General features: G+C 43.4%; 1 protein-coding gene across 2 annotated transcripts in view; it reads right to left on the bottom strand.

Annotated features, from left to right (window-relative positions):
- Positions 1-23,611, bottom strand: part of PDE7A (phosphodiesterase 7A) — a 1,104,576-nt gene that overhangs the window by 246,244 nt on the left and 834,721 nt on the right. For both annotated transcript variants that reach the window (XM_085605526.1, XM_085605527.1), the window contains exon 11: positions 10,416-10,560. In XM_085605526.1, coding sequence (XP_085461652.1) covers positions 10,416-10,560 — 145 coding nt within the window. The remainder of the gene's footprint in view (positions 1-10,415; positions 10,561-23,611) is intronic.

Here is a 23,611-nt window from a genome sequence, read left to right as displayed (position 1 = left end):
GTGTCGCACCGCTTTCATAAAATTGTATTCCTATGCGAAGTTTAAAAACATGTTTGTCATATTCATTTTCGCAAAATAATAATGAAATGTTTTTTGACATTTGAATCGCAATGTAATCAATCGTACTAAGAAAGAAAGGTCGCCACAAGGACCTAGTTCTAGACAGTTTTTGTATGTATGCCGTGAATGCATGAGTGGAATGGCCATGAGTGTTTGATGAATGTTGACATTTATTTTCTTTTTGTGTTTCCAGGGGAATATTAGTTATGTGTTATTGTAATATATGCCTTGTAACATTTTGTATATATGACCTCAGCGCAACAAAAGAAATGGTTCTGCGCAAAAATTGTTCTTGCATCATAAAATAAATTTGAATTATTTCCATCAAATAATAAGGAAATTCATAAATCCCTCCTTCTCAGTTTCATTTCTTTTTAGGAGCTACAAAAAGATTATGTTGAGTTATTCTCAGCTTGAACTGTTTGTTCTGTTTTCTTGTATCTTTGGCTCAGTTCAGCTGAGTAGTTTGAGCCACCACCCAGTGTTGTTTTCTAACATCCTTTGAAGGAGCATCAGAAGGAGGAGTAATCTCCCATTCAGGTGATAAGTCCAGGCCACTAGCCTCCTTCAACTCAAACACATTGTCCGATTCCATAAGCTCACCTTCCTCCATCAGGTATCTCCGTTCATCCAGCACCCTTTGGGACTCACTCTTAGACCTGATCCTCACAACCGGAGTCGGTGGCGCTGAGACTGAATCAGACTGCACCGGCGTCGAGCGTGGATCCAAAGGAACAGCCGGCGTCGAACAAGGCCGAGTCGGCGCCGGTAAAGAAGGGAGCGGCGTCACTGTCCTCGGCGCCGGTACATGCCAAGACGGCATCGCCGGTACATGCCAAGACGGCATCGCCGGAAAAAATGACATGAAGGGAGCCTGAGGATAAGCTTGGGGAACTCCCAAACTGAAGGCCATAGGACCCAAAGGTGCACAAGAGTGGTACATGGCTCTGGAGAAGACTCCGTACATAGCATTAAGATAAAGCGTAGGGTCCTGACCTGGTCCTGGAAACGCAGGATATTGTTCAGGCATCACCGGACTCGGGCCGACGGGCACTGATGGTGGAATCAGCAGAGCCGAAGGCTCACCCGGAGCAGGAGGCTCCTCACACGGAACCGGAGACGAAGCCAGAGCTGGAGATGGAGCCTGAGCCGGAGAATGCTCCGGTGAAGCCACAGGTGACGATAGGCCAATAGGTGAACCAGGAACAGGCGAAGGAGATACAAAGTCCTTACGGCGTCGGGAGGGCGATGTCGATCTCGGAGCCGCATCCCTATCAGAGTGATGTCGAGCTGAGTGCCTCTTCTTTTTCTTGTGCTTCTTGGACTTAGAAGCATGCCCCGAAGTCGACTTCGACACCGACCTCTATCTTCTCCGGCCTCTTTTTTCCTTCTTCATCCTGGCAATGAACAATTTTGCTTCCCTCTCCTTAAGAGCCTTGGAACTCATCTTGCGGCTGCAAGAACATCCTTCCACATCATGGTCCGATGATAGGAACCACACGCAGTCTTCATGCGGATCCGTTATCGACATGTTTTTCCCACATCTCGCCAAGGTTTAAAACCAGACTTCTTCGTCCACATTTCAGCTGAAGAAGAGAGAGAAACCAGCAGAAAACAAAGTAACAAGAACAGCTACAGAGAGAGAGAATCCCGAAATCCGTTGGCGTCAACGGCGCGGAAAAAAGGGAACTGACGTCATGACGCCGACGAGGTCTTCATATGGAGCCGGTGACGTCAGCGGAGTCGCAAGCGGAGCCATGTCTCTGTGACGTCGTCTTCGACCTCATCGGCGTAGACTGCTACAAAAGTTTCTGAATGTTGCTGGCGCAGGGGATATTCACAAGGTGAGGAACCCACTGGCAGATGTATCCATCAGAAAAGAGTTATACTGTTCACTTCGCAGCGATTTACACATGCAATTTTGGGGCGACATTAACGCACTATGCGCTTACGTTTCCACTCGCCCTTTGTTCACATATTTGCTGGCAGGCACTATGCATTGTACAACCACGATTCACCACTCCAATATGGCTGACAATGTCACCGGACGCACCTCTTGATTCCGAGGGAAACTCACAGTTCAAGTTTCAGTCTCAGAGTTAGTACACTTGTTTATTTTACATTTGCTTTACTAAGACGCATTATTGAGACATTCTTTCATATGTTCAGCTCTGTACATTTGATTTGCAAATTACTGTTTTACTTTTCCATCATGGCTGCCCCTGTTGCTTGGGACACCACTTGTGTATTTGTCCCATGTGATGTTATTTAAGCCAATCGTATGTTTCTGCACTTTTACATGTGACCAAGACTACGGCTGTAGTCGAAACGCGTTGTGTAATTAAACGCTTTCTGCACGGTTACTCTGTTTCGGATCCCGATTGTTCTGAGCGCGCACTTAACTGTCTGTGGGATAATTTTGCCGGTACGCTCCGCCGGCGTGTGCGCCACTTATCACGGGTCCCCGTAATACGGGAAGGAGCTTTGTTTTGAGGAATTATATATATGTTCATTTTCACATACTATGTGCTGCGTTGGCTGTGGAGACCCCAGGACATTAACCATTTTTTGGCTTGGCTTTAAACTATTGGTTTAACTACACGGCTTTCACCTGGAGGCTGTGTTCGGAGCTTGGTGGACAAGTTGCATCCATAGAGGAACTTTTGCTTGAACTGGGACTGTTCCGAGTGCTAATATAATCTTGCAGATATTTTTTAGGACTATATGTCACACAAACTATTTTTGCATACGGACTTCGGGTACTTTGTAGTGATTTGCATGCTATGATGTTGGGGCATTATGGGAACAGTAGTCCCTGCGTGGTTCAGGATGTAAACTTGAGGCCGGCAGTTGAGTTTTATAGTACACACTGTCTGCCGCCTCACGTTTGTTTCAGCCTAATGCTTTATTTCCCTAACATGCTTCTTTTTTTTTTTAAACAGTTTTATTAGTTTAACAAATAGTACAACATTAGAGGGACGACTGTCCATATCCATAATAAAGGCGTATTACAAAGGGCAGTAGCAAAAGACACAAAAGCATTGTCCATAGTAAATATATCGACACATTTCCAATAGAAATAGGAAGGGAGTCAGACATCCTATCAATACATAATGACAAAATAGGAGAAACCGAGAAATAATCCAATCTCCTGTGGGACCACCTCTGATATGTTAAAAGATTATGGTACATAGTGGTGCATAAAGACACATATCGACAACCAAGGTGGGCAAAAGTGCCATAGATTTGCATTACCATGAATAAATAACTGATATTTACCAATTAGAGATAATCATGTCATTCAGGGGGATGCAGGAGTGGTGGACTGAGTCCGAACTAGTGGTGATACCGGGGGTGTAAAGGAATCAATAGCTTTGAAAATTTCCAACATGTGATCCCATTCCAAAGAGATGGGAGTGTTATGCAGTCGCCGGAATTCCTCCTGTCGGATTATAGCACTTTCAGCCATGCCCCATCGAATCGATTCTGTGTTCCAGTATAGTGGTGTAGGGGGAGAGGCAGACTTCCACCTCATTGTAATCGCTCGCTTAGCAATGAGTATTGCCAAGTCCGAGAACTTGAGTTGTACCTTCTGTTTTTTGTGGCGTCCATGGAGGCCCAAGTGGCAAGCTTCTGGGGACAACCAGTCAGATGTGTTAGTGACTTGTCGTATGGCATAAGTAACAGCATGCCAATATAAACGAAGTCGAGGGCAGGCCCATTGCATGTGAACAAGGTCTGCATCTGCCTCCAGGCATCTAGGACAGAAGAGTTGGGCATCTGGATGAATACTGTTAAGACGATGTGGTGTGAGGTAGGCTCTATGTAAGATCATGGATTTAAAACGAGCATTTCAAGATACTTTCTTTGGGAATTCCAGTATCAAGACCCATTCTTTGTCTGTAAATTCCTTACTTAGGTCTAAGGTTCAGAGTAAAAGTAAGGGTGTGCTGGAGTGAGTCCTGATACCCCTATACAACCAACAGATAAGATGTCGACCTTACCACCATAAGGAGTAACGCGTGGACTAAATCATGTGTAGGAGGTTCAGACACTTCAGGAGCTCAGTGTTGCTTGATATAGCGGACTAATGCAGCATGTAGAAGCAATAAAGTCGGAGGAACTCCCTGGGCACGCAAGGAATTGTTGTGAGCAGCCAGAGTATTTCCCTAATATGCTTAGTGCGCATTTTTTGTGATCACTCAATCTGGTACCGAACAGCATCACTTCCCAGTCCAATAATACACAATTATTGGTCATGGGCTCTGCCATGATCTAGTTTTCATACGAATTAATTAAGTATTTATGGTCGATTAGGTCTCTACAGTGTTACACACACTGTTTTTCGCGCACCACATTTTAATTTGTTAGTAATGCCTGAGGTGGTTTGCGCTTAAACTCAGTTTAAAAAAAATTTGATACTATAGTAGTACATGTCCCAATTTTGGAAGAAGATACCTTCCCTGCACAGTAGTCAATTTTGTATTTATTGTATATTTGGCAAAGTGGCAAGAAGTTGCACTATGCATTTAATATTCACATGTGTACTTTATGCACTATGCGTTTTTATGTCATCAGCTGCAGTAATATCCACTAAACATACTCAATGTACCAATTGTGAAGGTATCTCTCGGTTTCTTACACATAGGTTGTGACTTCTCAATGAGTGACAATGCCGAAACGCGTCTCTCCAGTCGCTGGGTCAAAGTAGGCCCTATGAAATAAAGAAGCCTTCACCCCTAGTGTGTGTGCTCTTTTCCTTGTGGAGTAAGGGTTGTGTGTGTATGTGTATGTGTATGTGTATGTGTGTATATATATATATATATACATATATATATATATATATATATATATATACACAGCAGCAACGGACATGGTATCTCCTTCGAGCAGTGTCCACCAGTTGCCTACGCGTTTCAGAAAGAGGTTTCCTTAATCATGGCTTGGCGTTTTGTGACGGGTTTGGAAGGCAGCTTTGATATTCACAGGTGTTATAAGGTGATCGTTGGTACCGCCCCATTGGGCGTGTCGGCTGCAAAGCATGGAGATACCATGTCCGTTGCTGTTGCCCTGCAACAAAAGGAGAAAACTATTGTTGTGTGGGTATCTTCATTTGCAGAGCGCATTCGATTGGAATATTAAGTGGCCGGCTCGGGTCACGAAGATTACCCCACCGCTGCGAGGCGGGTCCATGTGTTTCAGCCGAGACACAACTGAAGGAACAACGTGCCTTGCAGGACCAGCGCAAAGTAAGCAGCAGGCCTGGGCTCACCCAGAGAGCAACCCGATGGGGAATACAACATGAGGGGATTGGAAAGTGGCACCCACTATGGAATGAACACTATCTGGAACTACATTAACCAACATGCTTTGCAGCCGACACGCCCAATGGGGCGGTACCAACGATCACCTTATAACACCTGTGAATATCAAAGCTGCCTTCCAAACCCGTCACAAAACGCCAAGCCATGATTAAGGAAACCTCTTTCTGAAACGCGTAGGCAACTGGTGGACACTGCTCGAAGGAGATACCATGTCCGTTGCTGCTGCCCTGCAATAAAAGGAGAAAACTATTGTTGTGTGGGTATCTTCATTTGCAGAGCGCATTCGATTGGAATATTAAGTGGCCGGCTCGGGTCACGAAGATTACCCCACCGCTGCGAGGCGGGTCCATGTGTTTCAGCCGAGACACAACTGAAGGAACAACGTGCCTTGCAGGACCAGCGCAAAGTAAGCAGCAGGCCTGGGCTCACCCAGAGAGCAACCCGATGGGGAATACAACATGAGGGGATTGGAAAGTGGCACCCACTATGGAATGAACACTATCTGGAACTACATTAACCAACATGCTTTGCAGCCGACACGCCCAATGGGGCGGTACCAACGATCACCTTATAACACCTGTGAATATCAAAGCTGCCTTCCAAACCCGTCACAAAACGCCAAGCCATGATTAAGGAAACCTCTTTCTGAAACGCGTAGGCAACTGGTGGACACTGCTCGAAGGAGATACCATGTCCGTTGCTGCTGCCCTGCAATAAAAGGAGAAAACTATCGTTGTGTGGGTATCTTCATTTGCAGAGCGCATTCGATTGGAATATTAAGTGGCCGGCTCGGGTCACGAAGATTACCCCACCGCTGCGAGGCGGGTCCATGTGTTTCAGCCGAGACACAACTGAAGGAACAACGTGCCTTGCAGGACCAGCGCAAAGTAAGCAGCAGGCCTGGGCTCACCCAGAGAGCAACCCGATGGGGAATACAACATGAGGGGATTGGAAAGTGGCACCCACTATGGAATGAACACTATCTGGAACTACATTAACCAACATGCTTTGCAGCCGACACGCCCAATGGGGCGGTACCAACGATCACCTTATAACACCTGTGAATATCAAAGCTGCCTTCCAAACCCGTCACAAAACGCCAAGCCATGATTAAGGAAACCTCTTTCTGAAACGCGTAGGCAACTGGTGGACACTGCTCGAAGGAGATACCATGTCCGTTGCTGCTGCCCTGCAATAAAAGGAGAAAACTATCGTTGTGTGGGTATCTTCATTTGCAGAGCGCATTCGATTGGAATATATATATATATATATATATATATATATATTCACTGAAAAAACCATAGGTTTCAGACATGTTATAGTTAGCGGAAATTTTACTGATAAAAAACCAATGAAATTCCCCCGTTATAGTTAGTGCAGGCAACTATAACTCACGCGACCGCAATCCTCTGCTGATGCTAATACTGTATTTAGACACTTATTTGCCCATGTCTTCTTCCATAAATTTTTAGCTATACATATATTACAAATATTTTTTTTTCATAAAGACACATATGTCATCAGCAGAAGATTGCGGTCGCGTGAGTTATAGTTGCCTGCACTAACTATAACGGGGGAATTTCATTGGTTTTTTATCAGTAAAATTTCCGCTAACTATAACATGTCTGAAACCTATGGTTTTTTCAGTGAATTTGCAAGGTTTTTTAAATGCTAATTCCTAACTATAACGTGTGTGAAACCTATGGTTTTTTCAGTGAATTTGTACGGTTTTTTAAATGCTAAGTTACTTTACGCCATTCGTGGCGTGCACGCCCACTTAACGCAGTTCGTTCCGTGCGCGCACGGTGCGCTTCGCGCACCGCGCGCCCACTTTACGCAGTTAGTGCCGTACACGCAAGGTGGGCACGCAGTGCGCTACGCGCACCGCGTGCCCACGTTACGCACCGTGCGCACATGGAGGACATATTATGCACTTCCTTGTGATAGGTAATCTGTTAAATTTAATTTGTAAGTGATGACAATAATATGCCATGCACAGAGAGTGTTTTTTTTTTTTTTTATTAAAATTTTTAGCGTAAGTGCACCGTAAGCGTAATCGGCGAAATTTTCAAAAAATAAAAATTTACCGTTTTTGGCCTTGGGGGATCTTTGAGGACTCAACTAACATGGCTATGTGCATGGGCGCTGTCTAAACAGCCCCTTTATATGTTTTTTGCCTTTGTTTACAGCCCCCCCCTCAGAGAGCGAGAGAGAAAATGGCGGCCGCCGCTTCCTGGTTTCGACCGATTCGAATGTTTACTTAGATGTAACAGCCAATCAGAATCGCGCTCGCGCACGCCACCGTACGCGTACGGTAAGCTTACGGTAAGCGTACCGTAAGCTGGCTCAGATATATATATTGATTTAAAGGCTCTTTTCTCAGAATCTACTGAACAGATTTACACCAAACCTACAAAAGGCACTTCCTTGACCTGAGGACTACCTCTCTGCCAAATTTCTAGTAATTCTGTTCAGCCGTTCGGGCTGTAGCCCTGTCTAAAGGTCCTATGGAAAAATGCATGGGAAAAACGCGTTTTGGGACCCCCCTTTTATCTCAGCCCCCGCTTGACGAATCCCCCCGAGACTTTCAGGGTAGGAGCGGAGCGTAGCGCCCCACCTATTTTGAGAAATTCGCGAGGATTCGTCGACCGGCGCCAAAGTTATTCAAAATAGAATGTTGCGGATTTCCTATGGAAACAGGGTCCTAACTATAACTACCTACTGGCGACCGCCAGTAGGTAATATATATATATATATATATATATATATATATACACACACAAAGACATTAAAACACAGAAATTCACCAGTTATAGTTATCAGAGGCAAAAATTGCCCTCCTGCCATGCACTGCTTATGACCTTACATATTACACCACTCATTACATGTTCTATGACATCTCAAATGACATCATTGATGACATCTATGTTTTAATTAACTGGAAGGGAGCCGCTAAAAATGAAGGTGAGGGGGCCTGAGAACTGCATCCTTTTTTATTTGAACAGGAGGGGGGACCACATGGCCCCTCTCCCCTACCACTGTTGGGCCCTGGGGACCCCATTCCCTAGGGACCCCCCCCCTTTTTTTTTTATTAAAGGAGGGGGCCAGCAAGGTCCCTCTCCCCAAGCCTTTTGAGGCCCTGGGGACACCTTTTCACAGGACTGTTTATTTAAATTAAAGGGGTGAGGAACCACACAGCACAATCTTCCAGGGCCGATATTTTTTTAAAGGGGGAAGGCGGCCGTGTGGCTCCCCCACAAGCCTCTAAAGGCCCCGGGGTCGAAATTATTCAAAATGGGCAGGAGGGGTACGAATGTATGGTGGGTATACATTTGTTGGGGGTGTGGGGGAGCACCACTGGCTACCCCCTTGCAGAGGGAGCCGGCATTCATCTCACCCGAATGGAGCAGCAACTAATACTGCTCCCTCCGGGCGGGAGCATTATTTTGATCCATTTCCAATCCTGCATCAGAGTGGGCAGGGAAACAGGTCAAAAGTCTGCTCCCAGCAGGTGAACCATTTTTAATACTCCCACCTTATGAGAGCAGAGTTAGTGCTTGCTCCAGCTTTGAGAGAGATTCACAAATGCTTGTGCCAGGTGGTATCAAACAGATATCTCTGTCAGCACTGGTACTGGTAGGGAAACCATTATGTCCCGGTGTGAGCTACCTGGGACATAGCATGTAAGCTGGTCCCTGACTTGGAGTGCCCCCCCATTCCCATTTACAGAAATGTTGGCCCTGGGTTCCCTGGACCTTTAGAGGTTTGAGGAAAGGGTGCCACTCTTATTCAAGGATTTCCATCCCAGGGGTGGCTCTCCGTGCCTCTGATGGCTTGGTGAGGGGAGGCCGCACAGACACTGGGTAGTTATAGTTTGGTCAACTGTTCCATAGGAAAAGCGTCTTTTTGTGCTGCTAATAACTTTGGCCCCGTTTGATGAATCTCCACTAAGCTTAGCAGGGGTTGAGAAAAATGGGGGTTCCCAAAATGCAAAATCCTACAGCAAAAACATCCAAATGGAATAACACCAAATTTGCAGGAGGCTAGATTTTGGTAACAAGTTTGAGCTTAAAAATCTGTTCAGTAGTTTGAAAATTAACGGTTAGAGAAAATAGATATCTGGACAGTTTGGTTCGAGGGACTCTTGCAAGAATGCCTCAAACCCAATTAAAAAAAATAAAGCATTCTGATTGGACCAGGGAGCTTTTTCTTTTGGGCATATTCGATCCAATGGAAGTCAAGACTTCCGCAGGACCGAGCGCTATTATTGACAGCTGCAAAGTCAGAAAAATGTTGCTGGAAGCCATTACAGGACTCATGGACTTGGTTTCCGATTCTTAACAAGTAAATGAAAAAAATATATATGGGGGCCTAAAACCAAAAATAAACGGCAAAAAATCCAGCGGGATCGTTAAAAAAAACATGGTGGTTGGGGCCCCCTCCTCTGGTCTTTACAGGTAGCGGGGAGCCCACCCCGGGGCTGAAATTTTTGTTTATCGGGAGGGAGGGAGGATGCATACCCCCTTCCCTGTGCCATCACAGGCCACGGGGAGCCACTAGCCGAGGCTCAAATTAATCAATATGGGGAGGGAGGCTGCGTGCACCCCCTCCCTGAGCCATCACAGGCCCCGGAAAGCCCACCCCCGGGGATAAAATTACTCAAAATGGGGCCTGTAAAGGCCATAGGGAGCGCACCCGAGGAGCTGATTAACTTTTTAAAAGAGAGGGAACTGAGAGCCTTCTACGAATGTAGCAGTCATCCAAAATACGATTGCCAATTTATATCCTTGATTCAGAATGTATTCACACAAGTCTTAGGTTAAACTTAGTTTGCTTACTTAAAGTAGCAATTTCTGGGAGATTATAATATTAAAACCATAACCATGTCCTATGTTAAAAAAAAAAAAAAAGAAACCCATAAAAAGTAATGTGCACATTCCTATCTGAAGCTTCACTTTCCCTCCAATTACTCATTGTGCAGTTACACAAGATTCAGTTTATTACTCATACATTCAGCGCAATACATGATACCTGCATAATGAAGTGACGATGACATTGATTTTCTGGGCATAGGTCATCTTGGTCCAGGTGTTTTCTAAATTGTGACAAATACTCATTTTGCCGACTGATGTCTGTTGCTAGAATGAGGGAGCCCATTCGACGCTCCATCCGATGTCTTAAAAGAAGAAAAAAGATTTATTACAACAGCATGTAGAATAGATAATATAAATAGAAAATATTTTAGTACTAATTAGATTTTGAAAATCAAGCACAATTGTTCAAACGACCATCTGAGTAATTTTAACTGAGCAGAAATAAGTACTGAAAGATCAATGGCAATTCATAGAAAACTGTGAGAAACTGAAATAGGCCACTTTCCATAATGAAAGATAAATTTACTTGTAATATTACCTATTCCAGAGTGCTCCTATTACTATTTTAAATAAATGTTCAGATAGGAGGAAGGCTATTAATAAAAGCAGGAATTAATAAGGCCCACACCAAAAGACCTAATTCACAAACTGCATATTGTAGCTCATACTAGAAAATGCTATTCACTACCCTACAAGATCCCACTGGGGCATCACAAAGGGAGTAAGGGGGAACAAATTGTGTAAACCTTTACAAAAAAAAAGTCACAACCGATGACTAAAAACAGGGAGGGTTGATACGGCTGCCGCAGAAAAGCTAAAATAGCTGACAAGTAACAGTTAACAGTGTCGAAGGCTAGGCCTTGTCAAGCGAAGAATGCACTTATTTGAGTGGCTGGTTGACCCAAGAATTGAGGTGCTAGAGTGGCTATGGCCGGACAAACTAACATTGAGGTCATGTGACCCGTGGGGAATTCGACAGATGGCCCTCAGCATGTAATCATTGAATTAGTTTTAACCTCGGGCTGATCTTTTCGCCCTGTTCTTAACATTTTTATCTTCTATATTTGTAACTCCTGGATGTAACCAATTGAATAATGTATTTGATGAATGTGCTATGCACTTTTACGTTTTTCTCAAATCTTGGAACTTTTAATGTATGAGCAAATATGTATATTGTACTTTTATTGTCATATGACTGAATAAAGTTGATTGATGAAAAATAGAATGAACCGCAAAACTTTCGACAAGGGTGCTGAGAGAGGGTCCAAATAGCGTGAGGAACACCAGGCACTAAACATGCCAATGGCAAGAAACAGCCATTACAACAAAAACTTTACAACGCATGCCAACACAACGCAACTACCATTACAACGCATATGCTTTTACCATGCATGCCTGTACAACGAATTTCGCTGTATAGGCATGAATGGTAAAAGCATATGTATTTTACATGCAAGTATAAGGTAAGTATAGGGTTAAGGGTGGGTTTGGGGCATAGTTTTTTCGGGTGCCCAAGTTAATTTAAGGTTTCAGGATGGATTTTGGTTTTGGGGTGCCAAGGATAATTTTAAGTTTTAGGGTGGGAATGGGTTTTGGGGTAGTATGGGTAATTTTAGGGTTCAGGGTTGGGTTTTGTGGTGCCCAGGGTAATTTTAGGTTTCAGGGTAGTTTTGGGTTTTAGAGTGCACAGGGTAATTTTAAGTTTTAGGGTGAGTTTGGGTTTTGAGGTGTCAAGGTTAATTTTAGGTTTCAGGTCGGGTACATTTTTTTGGTGTCAGGAGTAATTTTAGGGTTCAGGGTGGGTTTGGGGGGCCCATGGAAATTTTAGGGTAAAGGGTGGTTTGGGGGATGTCCAGCGTAATTCTGGTGTTTTAATGGGTATTTAAAAAAAAATATATATATACATACATATATATATATATATCCTCCAAAATTGGTTCCTGTTAGCCGGTTTTCGCAGCGCTCCATGCGGGTGCGTTCCCCTGCGGTTGAACCACACCGCTCCTTATTCTGCACACAATCTTCCTAGCCAGGAAGAAAAACGGGCCGCACTCTCAAAGTGACACTTAACGCAATTTATTTCTTTTCATTAGGGCATAGTTAGCAGAACTTGATCTACGCGTTTCGATGCCTCCTGACACCTTGTTCACGATCAACTCGCCCACTGACTAAGTCTCGTTAAAAAGCAATCAGGTTGCTGTGATGTCATTTCCTGTATTCGTACTGGCCCTTTGACTTGTGGTCAATGTAGTTGCCAGCGGTTTCTTTGAAGAGAATGAGTTCATTTACACATTTCACTCCTGCTTGACCGTACTTTAAACTTTGAGTTATTTGATTGAATGGTTTTCCGGGATACAATTGCTTTTGTGATTTCATTTCATTAATTACGGCATCGATTGTGCAATGTTTTTGAAATGCTTTTCATTAATTCTTATTTAGAATGTTATTTTTATGTTTGTCAATAAAGTTTCTTCCTCTTCTTTTTTATTATTTTTGATGTTCCTCCGATGTTATTCTCTCTTGTTGCATTGTCGATTTTTTTCTTGATCCGTGATTCATTTTATTGTATCCCACATTGTTTGTATTTTGATTGTAGATGTTTTACAAAGGAATGTATAACTCCTCTGATTGATTCAGGCCATGGGGACTGAGAGTTCTCAGGTTTAAGATGTAACACGATTCCTTCTGGCGCAACAACTTCTCCCGATCTCCACCGCGTTCTCTTTTTGGAATGGTCTCTATTCCAAAGAATCTTAACTTCTTCCAATCTCCTTGGTGAACCTGCTCCATATGTTTTGATACCGCATTGGTTCGGTCTTTGTGGATAGTTGCCCTCACGTGCTCCATTATTCTTTTCTTTAATTCACAAATGGTACTTCCCACGTACCTTAGTGGTCAGGGGCATTCCATCACATATACTGTATATTGCGTCTTGCAGGTGATTAATTGACGAATTTCCCAGACTTTATTGTTGGCCAATTTCACTTCTTTGATAGGTTTGGCTATTTGGCACATTTTGCATGAATGGCATTTTACAAACCCTTTTGTTTTCAGCCATGTGTCTTCCTTTTTTTTGGCTCTAAAATGACTGTGAATCAAATGGTCCTTCAGGTTTTTTGCTCTTCTGTAAGTCACTGTGGGATGGCTCCCCACTATGTCTTTAACCGTGCTATCCAATTGCAGAATCTTCCAATTTTTTCTGAGGATTTTTACAATTTGGTTGCTTTCTTGTGCATAGTCCATAATCATTCGTATTGGTTCCGTTTTCTCCATGTTGTTCACTTGTTTCACCGCTAGGCAATCCTCTCCTGTTCTTTCATTAGTTCTTTCCCAGCATTTGGTTACTATTCCTGGTTTGTATTGCCTCCTCATGAAACGTTTTGCTGTTTTCTCGCTGTGAATTTGCCATTCTGTTTCCTCGCTGCAGATCCTACGGATCCTTAGGAATTCTCCGTATGGGATGCTGGAAATTAAGGAACTCTGATGAAAGCTGGTCGCTTCCAGGGTGGCATTTGTTGATGTAGCCTTTCTATGTAGCGTCGTCTGAATCTCATTTTTCTTTATATAGATTTCTGTATCCAGGAAAATAACTCTTTCCTTACTTATTGTATAAGTAAATTTCAAATCTTTTGTGCAGTTGTTAATCACATCGAAATATTCCTGTAATTCCGTCGCTGTGCCATCCCAGATTATTAACAAATCGTCAATATATCTTTTCCAACTGACTATTTTATTCAATGCTTGATCATTCATCGTGTTCCACGCATGTTCCTGTTCCCACCATCCCATGGCTAGGCAGGCATAACTAGGACTGAAGGAAAATCCCATCGCGGTCCCGCTGTTTTGACGGAATATTTCTTCACCAAAGACGAAGATATTTTGATTTAGGCAAATGGATATCATTTCCAACAGCATTTTATTGTGATTGCTGTAAGTTATGTTTCTTTCCTGAAGGAAGAAATTGCATGCTTTCATGCCCATGTCATTCCCTATATTTGTATACAGAGCTATGACATCCATCGTTATTAATTGATATGATGCCTGCCATGGTGTATCTTGTAATGATCTCAGAAGATCCGTGGTGTCTTGTATATATGAGCTTAATTGCGTCACATACGGCCTCAAAAAATGATCTATGAAATTCGCCAAATGTTCCAACAAAGATCCCTTTGCTGATAATATTGGTCTTCCAGGGGGTTTCTTTTGATCTTTATGCAGTTTAGGCAAGAAGTAAATTGTCGATGTTATCGGATGTGTCACCGTTAGGAATTTTCGCTCCTCTTCATCAATTAAGCCACCTGATACCCATTCCTGAAGTTTCTCGTCCACCATTTTTTTAATTGCTATGGTGGGATTGCTTGTTAGTTTTTCATAGTATTGGGTTTCTCGTAATTGGCGGTGTGCCTCTGTTATGTATGCCGTCCGTTCCCATATCACTATGTTGCCGCCCTTGTCGGCCATTTTGATCTCAATTTGGTCATCTGTTGATAATGTTCTAAGGGCTTCTCTTTCTTCTTTCGTTAGGTTATCGTCATATTTGGAATGTTTCAATTTGTACAAGTCTTGAATTACTGCCTCTTGAAATAGATCAATTTTATTTCCATGAACTAGTTGGGGGTAAAATTTCGATTTGGGCTTCTTTCCACTGAGGCCTCTCCCTGTTTGTCTACAAGCTTCTTCCAGGGGCATCTCTTCACTCTCTGTTGTGTCCAAATTAATTAGGGTTAGGAACCCATCTGAATCTTTCGCTTGAAGGCCTCCAGTTGTTTCTACTCGTGTAGTTTTATTCTGTTGTTTGTATTCCGCTTCTTTGAATACTTTGGCAAGTTTGATTTTTCTGATGTACAAGTAAAAATCTATTCGTGTTTGTGCCAGATCTATTCGGCTTTTTGGGCAGAAGTTGATGCCCCTCTTTAGTAAACGTGTCTGTTTCATTTATGGATCTTCTGGACAGGTTTACTATTTGTAATTCATCGTTTCTGTCTCTGGCGCATGCTCCTTGTTTCCGTGCCAATTTTTTCCGCACCACCGCTTGCACCTTTTTCCTCTTCTCTGCGGTTTCTTTCCGGCCATTGCCGTCCTCTTCCTCTTCCTCTTTGTTGCTGCTGCTGCATGGGGCGATTTTGTTCCCACTGTCTTTGCTGCAGTACGATGCGCATGTCCCCTAAAAAAGACATTTTCACTGTGTCAAGCATTGATGTAGATTCCCCTTCAATTGAATCCCCAGAGACTAATGAGGACGCGTTACTCGATAAACTACTCATACTGTTCCACGAAATTTGTTCTTTTAATCCATCAAACTTTCTTGCAAAAGTAAATATTCGGCCTTCCGCGTAGTCTTGAGTCTCGTATGAATTTAGAATGTTTCCTTTCCCTTACTGTGTCCTCATGTCTTTCAATTTGGATCTCCAACTCATCTTTAAAATTTGTTCATCTCAGTTGTTAACTTCAATTGCGATATTTCTTTTTCTGTTTCCTGAAGTTGTGATTTAATTTTTTCCAAACCTATCTCAATGTGTTTGACCAAAATTTCAATTAATCCCAATGACGATTTTAATATGAACTCTCCCCATTCCTGCAATAGTTCATTCGTGGTGTCTTGATTATTGGGCATGAGCATTATTCTGAGACCCCTTGGCACACGTACTTTCAAATATTTTTTAAGGGTGATGAGTTCCCATGCTTTATTAATTTCCTTGCGGCTTTGTTTTTCCCACGGTCTTTATTTGCTTTTCACATCCGTTTTCGCAGTTGTAGAGGTTGTACTTGTCTCTTTCGTTCCCTGGCCTTTGTCAAACATGTCACTCAGGAGTTCATTCCTCTTTGCTTCTCTTCGTTCCATGTTTCTGCTGTTACTAATGCTTGCCCTATTCAAGCTTTTTATGATCCTTATCCGTCTTTGCGTTGTGTCCTTTGACCGGTATTCCTTTGTACAATTAATTCAATAGCTTCTCGGCCGCTCGTTCCCTCATTGAAACAATGTTGCGGTTTACCTGCTGTAATTGCTAGGCTCCCCGGCACTTAACTGGTCTACACGCTTTCATGCGGCAATTGTATTCATAGAGTACTTATGTCGACGTCCGCTTACCGTGGTTTTCAAGCGGCGTGCTGCTTTTCAAACTTCGACGTTTTTCACCAGCGTTCACTGCAACCGGACTGAATATATCCTCCAAAATTGGTTCCGGTTAGCCGGTTTTCGCAGCGCTCCATGCGGGTGCGTTCCCCTGCAGTTGAACCACACCGCTCCTTATTCTGCACACAATCTTCCTAGCCAGGAAGAAAAACGGGCCGCACTCTCAAAGTGACACTTAACGCAATTTATTTCTTTTCATTAGGGCATAGTTAGCAGAACAAGGTGTCAGGAGGCATCGAAACGCGTAGATCAAGTTCTGCTAACTATGCCCTAATGAAAAGAAATAAATAAATTGCGTTAAGTGTCACTTTGAGAATGCGGCCCGTTTTTCTTCCTGGCTAGGAAGATTGTGTGCAGAATATATATATATTTAGATTATCCCGTCACGGCCACTTTTTATCACTTACCGAAAGTACATAAAAATCCAGTCAGACCACCGGGCCGTCCTATCGTATCGTATCCTCCATAGGGTGCCTCACAGAACACGTCTCTATATATTGACTTTCCTGGCAGGATTTGTACAGACACTATCTTCGTACATTAAAGATACTACACACTTTATTAAAAACATATGATGGATATACCATGGGAATCTGACATGCTCATGATTGTTCTTGACATCACAAGTCTCTATACGAGTATTAAACATGAGCATGGTATTCATGCGGTCCAGTATTTTCTTAAAGGTAGATCTCTCCATTTTACTGAACATAATGCCATGCTCATTGAATTTATTTTGTTCTGTCTAAACAACAATATCTTCCTATTTGATAAACAACACTTTCGACAGATCCAAGGGACGGCCATGGGCACCTGCTTCGCCCCCAGTTACGCGAACTTGTTCGTGGGCTGGTGGGAGAAGCAGGTTGCCTGGGCCGAAACATACAATCATTGGACTAAAAGTATCATTTTATGGTACAGATATATAGATTATCTGTTCATCTTATGGAAGGGCCCTAAAATAGAGGCAGAGAAGTATATTGCAGCATTGAATGACAATACCTTGAATCTCCATCTGAGTGAACAACTCCGTACCCAGCAAGTTCCCTTCTTAGACCTTACAGTTTTCGTTAAAGATGGGAGAATTTGTACAACTCTCTTTAGAAAGGAAACTGCAGGGAACTCTGTACTGGAAGCACACAGCAGCCATCAAAAATCACAGAAAAATAGTATTCTTTATGGAGAACTATTGCGTCTTAAAAGAAATTGCTCCTGTGATGTTGACTTTCAGTATGAGGCTTCTGTTGCAATTGAAAGATTTAAACTGCGAGGTTATTGTTCCGATCTGTTAATGAAAACTTTAACTAAAGTTAATAGAATACCTCGGCAATCTCTATTGGGAACCCGACATGCGCGGAATGAGACAGAACAAGATACTTGTAGATTTATTACCACCTTTTCTAATGAGGCTGATTCTTTGTCGGAATTGGCATATCCTTAAATCAGACGGAGTCATTGGCGATTCCTTACCAGCCTATCCACAAATAACCTTTAGAAGGAGTAAATCCCAAAAAGATAAACTGGTTCAAAGCCACTATGAACCTACACCGTTCATTCAACGTATCAGCAATTTGACTTGTTTCTTCCCTTGTCTCAAATGCAAGGCATGCAGAAATAGCAAAAAGGTGTTGACGTACAATGTTCCAGGAATGGAAAAACCAAGAAATATCAATACATTCTTAACGTGTAACACTCCCTTTTGCGTATATTGTCTTACATGTCCTTGCCAGAAGCAATAGATTGGTAGCACGATTCACATTACCAAAAAACGCATCTTGGAACATGCCCGAGCCATTGAAAAACAAGATCCTACCTATCCCGTGGCTAGACATTTTGCTAAATATCACAATAGTGATAGAAACTTATTATCATTCTTTTGTCTAGACCATGTTCCAATTAGTGACCGGATAGGTAATCGGGAACTTAAACTAAGAAGATTGGAATCCAGTTTTATTATTGATCTTCAAACCACTACTCCCCATGGTCTTAATACTGAAGAAGAATTGGCATGTCATTTAGGGTAATTCGCAGGTACTCAGTTGTTTAGAGACCCATTGAATTATTATCAATGTTATGCTGAAGTTCTATATGCTTGTTTCCTTTCCGTTTTGAATGCGTTATTCATCAGGTCTGCGTATCCGAAATTGCCCATACAGGGCCTGACTTTATATGTAGACTCGATGTTTACCGCTCTCTATGTTTCGTTTATATGGGGCACCAGGATAATTACCATTGAATGTACTTCGTTTGCCCATACAGGGCTTGATTAACTGGATGCCTATTAATTCATTTATTTTTTGTTGCACTACATTTAGAATTTAACTTATTGATGTCTTGAATTGCTGCCTCAATAATGTTACTGCTTTTGTCATTGTGAATTTTTTAAGGTGGCATATTCATGCTATTGCGCGCGATTAATGTTTCTTACTTTAATGTTACTTATTCATTTGCGCACGCCTCCTGTTTATGTTGATCACTGGTGAAAAAACTGGAAGCGATAACATCTATCCGGATACAATTGTATGGCATAATTATGCTATCGCGCGAGATTAACGCTCTTTACTTTAATTGTTATTTACTTACTTGCGCAAGTCTTTTGTTTATGTTGATCACTGGTGAACCGGAACCGATAACCGTGATCCGGATATAATTGTACCAAAAAAACTGCACTGTGTAAACAAAGTCGATAAAGGCGCGAATGCCGAAACGCGTCCTGGCGTTTGTCTCGGACACAAAAAACTAAATTTTCCGAGAACCTTGTAGAGTGAGGTCCCCTTCATTCGTTGTGTAGTTTTGAATATATATATATATATATATATATATATATATATATATATATATATATATACACACATACACACACACTCACACACACATATACACACACACACACACATACATGTACACACACACACACATATATACACACACACACATATACACACACACACACACACACACACACACACACACCCATATATACACACACACACACCCCCATATACACACACACACACACACATATAATTCAATAAAATCTTTATTTCGATTGTTCATCTTAAAAGCCAAGTATAAAAAAATAAAAGAGAGACACGTCCAGATATACAGAGGAGAGAAATAAAATAGACAATTAAAAACGGTACTAGATATATCAATCGAAAGCACATTACATAAATACATACATCTGCTGAATTCATTACAATGCAACCCCCCAAAAAAAGAAATGACCTTAGCTAGTGATCGTAACCCACCTTCTTTTCAGGAATTGCCCAAGATCAGCTCAGAAATTTGGCAACCCCTATTATTGTTATGTCATTGCCCCCGCTTTTCAGTAATCTTTTGGCAATCATTGCCGAGTTCGTGTCCAGGTTTCTGCATAGGGGTTTAAGCCACGTGCTTCTAGGTAAACGATAAACAGGGCAAACGTATAGTAAGTGGTCGATAGTTTCAACTGATTCAGGGCAAAATGGACACTTATCGCCCTTACCGGTTATCTAGTTGCGAGTGAACTTCCTAAGCAGGAGGGTTTCAACTTGAAACTGGTGAAAAAACCTGCGGTCTCTGGGTTTGGTGATGAGATCCCAGTAACCTTCCAGCTGGGGGTTGTCTTTAAAATCCAGAAAGGCTCTTGGCAATGAAGAGCCTCCTGAACTAGTGTGCCTCCTGTAGTTAATTAAATCCCAGTAGGCTGCTCTAAATAGTACTTTTGAGGGGAAAACGGCAGACTCTGGAGACACCCATAAGTCCCTCATGCCCATATCTGTGAGTAGGGCTTTGATTCTGGATAGCCATAAGATCTTATTTGAGCGATCCAGACCCCTAATTTCAGCTAGGGCTTTAGCAAAGGGGATTAATTATGTTACTGTCCAGAGCCTTCTCCAGAAAGCCAGCAATCTGAACTGGGCGATGTCCTCACGAGAAGGAGGGGGATGCGAGGGGTCGAACTGGGTAGGCCCACTATAGATCTTAGGAACTTATTTTGGGCCTTAGTTAGATCTATTAAGTTGCTACATCCCCAGATCTCGGCTATAGAGAATAGCCAGGATGATTTTCAAGGTGTACAGTTTAACCACTGGGGCTATTGGCTTGGTCTGGGAGAGCCTGTGTTCCTTTATCAAAGCCCCTGCTAACTGGGAATGTTTCAGTGCAAGTAGCTTCACATGGGGGGACCAGCTCAACCTTGCACCTAGGGTGATTCCCAGGTAGGAAAATACGTTGGCCTGTTCCAAGAGCCTTCTGCTCATGAAAACTCTTGCAGAAACAGGCCTTGCCCCGTGGAGTACCATGAATTTAGTTTTTCCCACATTTACGACCAGCTCATGATCGGTACAAAACTCCTCAAAGCGGGACAGAGCCAACTGAAGGCCCTGCCTCGTTTTTGAGAGAAGCAGGGTGTCGTCGGCGAACATGAGCAGGGGTATCCTTTGGCCTGCGCGTCAGTTGGAAAGTTGTCAAAGTACTGCACCACCCCATTGATGAAGAGTGAAAAAAGGGTTGGGGCCAGGACACACCCCTGGCAAACGCCTTTCCCGACACTGAATTTCTCAGTGACCTCACCTGGTTTCCCCCACCGAACCTGGGCATAGTTGGAATTGTGGAGTTTAACCACAAAATCCACCAATTCCTTGGGCATCCCTAAACCCAACATCCCACAATTTAGCTCTAGGCACAAGGTCAAACGCAGATTTTAGATCTACGAATATCAAACCCTTACCTAAAAGAACCTCCTTCCAGTAGAGCATAACAAATCTAAAAACTTGATCCAGTGTCCCCATATGAACCCGGAAGCCTACTTGCAAGGGAGATAAGATGTTCTCCTTTGTCATCCAGCTTTGGATCCTGCCCAGGAGGACCCGTGCAGTAATTTTTTGGAGTGCATCGATAAGGCTGATCGGCCTATAGTTCTTGTAGATCGGGATGATTTCCGCTCCGGACCAAGAAGTTGGGAATTGTGTACCCCCCGCCAGTGTGTTGATCAAAGTCGTGATGTAGGGAACCCAAAGGTCGCTGTTCTGTTTAAAAAGGTCTGGGGGAATACAGTCGGGCCCTGGTGACTTACCATTTGGAATGTTCCTCAGTACCACCTCAACCTCCTTGGCACTAACCGTCAGTGGAGAGTCAACACTTATGGCCGGGGGAGTCGTATCACGCTTCGTACCCTGGTGGTATTGGGCTTCGAAAAAGGCAACCCAATGGAGTGGGTCCACGTTATTATGAGGGGTGATCAACCTTTGCCCGTTCCCCCATTTTATTAAATCCCAGAACCGAGTCATGTTCCTCCCTTTACAAGCAGACAACAGATCCTTCCAACGGCCCTCATCCCAGTCTCTTTTTGCATCTCTTTGGGTGGATTTATAGTGTGCCCTAGACTGTTGAATGATGGTATGGTTCCTGGATTTAATGCCTTTCACAAGGGCTTTGTGGGAGGACCTGCAGCAGTCGTTATACCATGAAATGGAGTCGGGCTTACATTTCGCTCTTATCGGCTTGGAATTTATGAAAAACCCTTTCAAACTACAGAAGAGCTCTTTGTGGATTGCTGGCAATTTAGCTTTAAGGGTCTCTTGTGAACCGCAATCGTAGATTTCCCCCAGCGAACCAGAGACTAGTGCACGAATTTCTAGCATGTTCTTATCGTCAAGTGCCACCTTGTCCCAGCGGACCCTTCTCAGGTCATTACCCAATAATACATGGTTAGGGCTGCAATCCGACTCTGTAGTTACTACAGGGCCAAAGCTCAGCCCATTTAGTGTGAGCACCAGGGGGTTATGATCGCTTCCAGGACGGGGATATATTTCCATGTCTGTGACATGGTGCCAGAATTCTACTTTGACTAGGATGTAGTCTATCCTGCTTTTGTTGCGTCCATTGTCGAAAGTCGACGCCCCCGTTGCGTCGGACTTCGTCCTGCCATTGACAGCTCTGAGGCCCCATTCCAGACACAACCCTTTAACCTGGAGAGCTGCCTCGGTCCATTTTTTAATGTGTTGAAGGTCCAACTGTGGCACACCCCAGAGAGCATCCACCTCCTCACTAAGCCTGCCATCATCCAAGTCCAACGGCTCAAAACATGTGTTGAAATCACCGGTTATAATCAAATTCGTATTGTGGGCGCTCTCAACTAAAAGGGACTCAAGGGCTGCTATAACCTGAGAACACCTGCCCCCCTGTTGCCCTCTGGCGTAGACATTGTACAGGAGTAGGTCTAGTCCTCCTGAAGATCTTACTCTTATGACTAGAATGTCAGGATTGTCGAAGGGAATCTCATCCACATTTATCCCCTCCTTTTGCCTAACCCAGCATGTTAGACCTCCTACCGGCCTCCCCCTTAAGCCCTTGTATGCTGGTTTCGAGAAATTTGAATAACCAAAATGGAATACATTGTCCACAGACCAGGTTTCTTGGAATGCCCAGATGTCGACACCGTTGATAAAGGATGTCCAATCAGCTGACCCAGTTTTAGATTCCAGGCCCGCTATATTCCACGATGAAATGAGCATGGGTACATCCTGTGACGGTGGCAGGGACCCGGTAGCAGCTGCTAGGACCGTGGGACAACAGTCCAGGATCGTTACGGCTGTGTTAGCTGTGGTGGTAGCCGAGGTTTGGAACATTGCATCTGCTGAACTGGGGTGGCTGGTATTGGGTAACACCCCTCTAGACCCAAATACTTCTAACGGTACTCTCCCCTTGGATCCCACCTGCTGTCAATCTATTTCTTCAAGTGATGAGAGAGCATCAAAGCGATTATTAAGCTTGATGGAAAAGTCATGCCTAGGGAGGTTACATCTTGCTATATGGCGTCCCGGTGGCCCTGGGACGGGTGCTGTTGGTAAAAGAAGCGAAGGGGGAGTATGGCAATAGAGGCCCTGTTGACTGGTTTATAGCTAACAGACTCTAAAGTGTGTCGAACAAGGCCCGGGGACCTAAACCTTAGAACTACACAATCACCTTTTAAAAATTTGGCGGATTGCCCAACCCAATCAATCCGTCTGGCCATTTTAAATTCCTGAAATAGGCAGTCCCCAAGATTTGTCATTTTGTTCAAATGATATAGGGCCTTATTTTTGAGGGAGGACCAATGTTCTTGGATGCCCTGGGGGAGGGTTGGAACATTCGCCAAGATAACCGTGTAGGGGGATGCTTCAGGAGGCAAGTGAAGATAGGGATGTGTCACTTGACAACCAGGATAACGGTTATTGTTCACCCTCTGGGGGCTC

This window comes from Triturus cristatus, chromosome 5_1 (genome assembly GCF_964204655.1).
Source record: "Triturus cristatus chromosome 5_1, aTriCri1.1, whole genome shotgun sequence".
NCBI classification, from domain to species: Eukaryota; Metazoa; Chordata; class Amphibia; order Caudata; family Salamandridae; genus Triturus; species Triturus cristatus.
The sequence above is the reverse complement of the archived record's forward strand: the minus strand, read 5'-3'. Positions and strand labels throughout refer to the sequence as shown.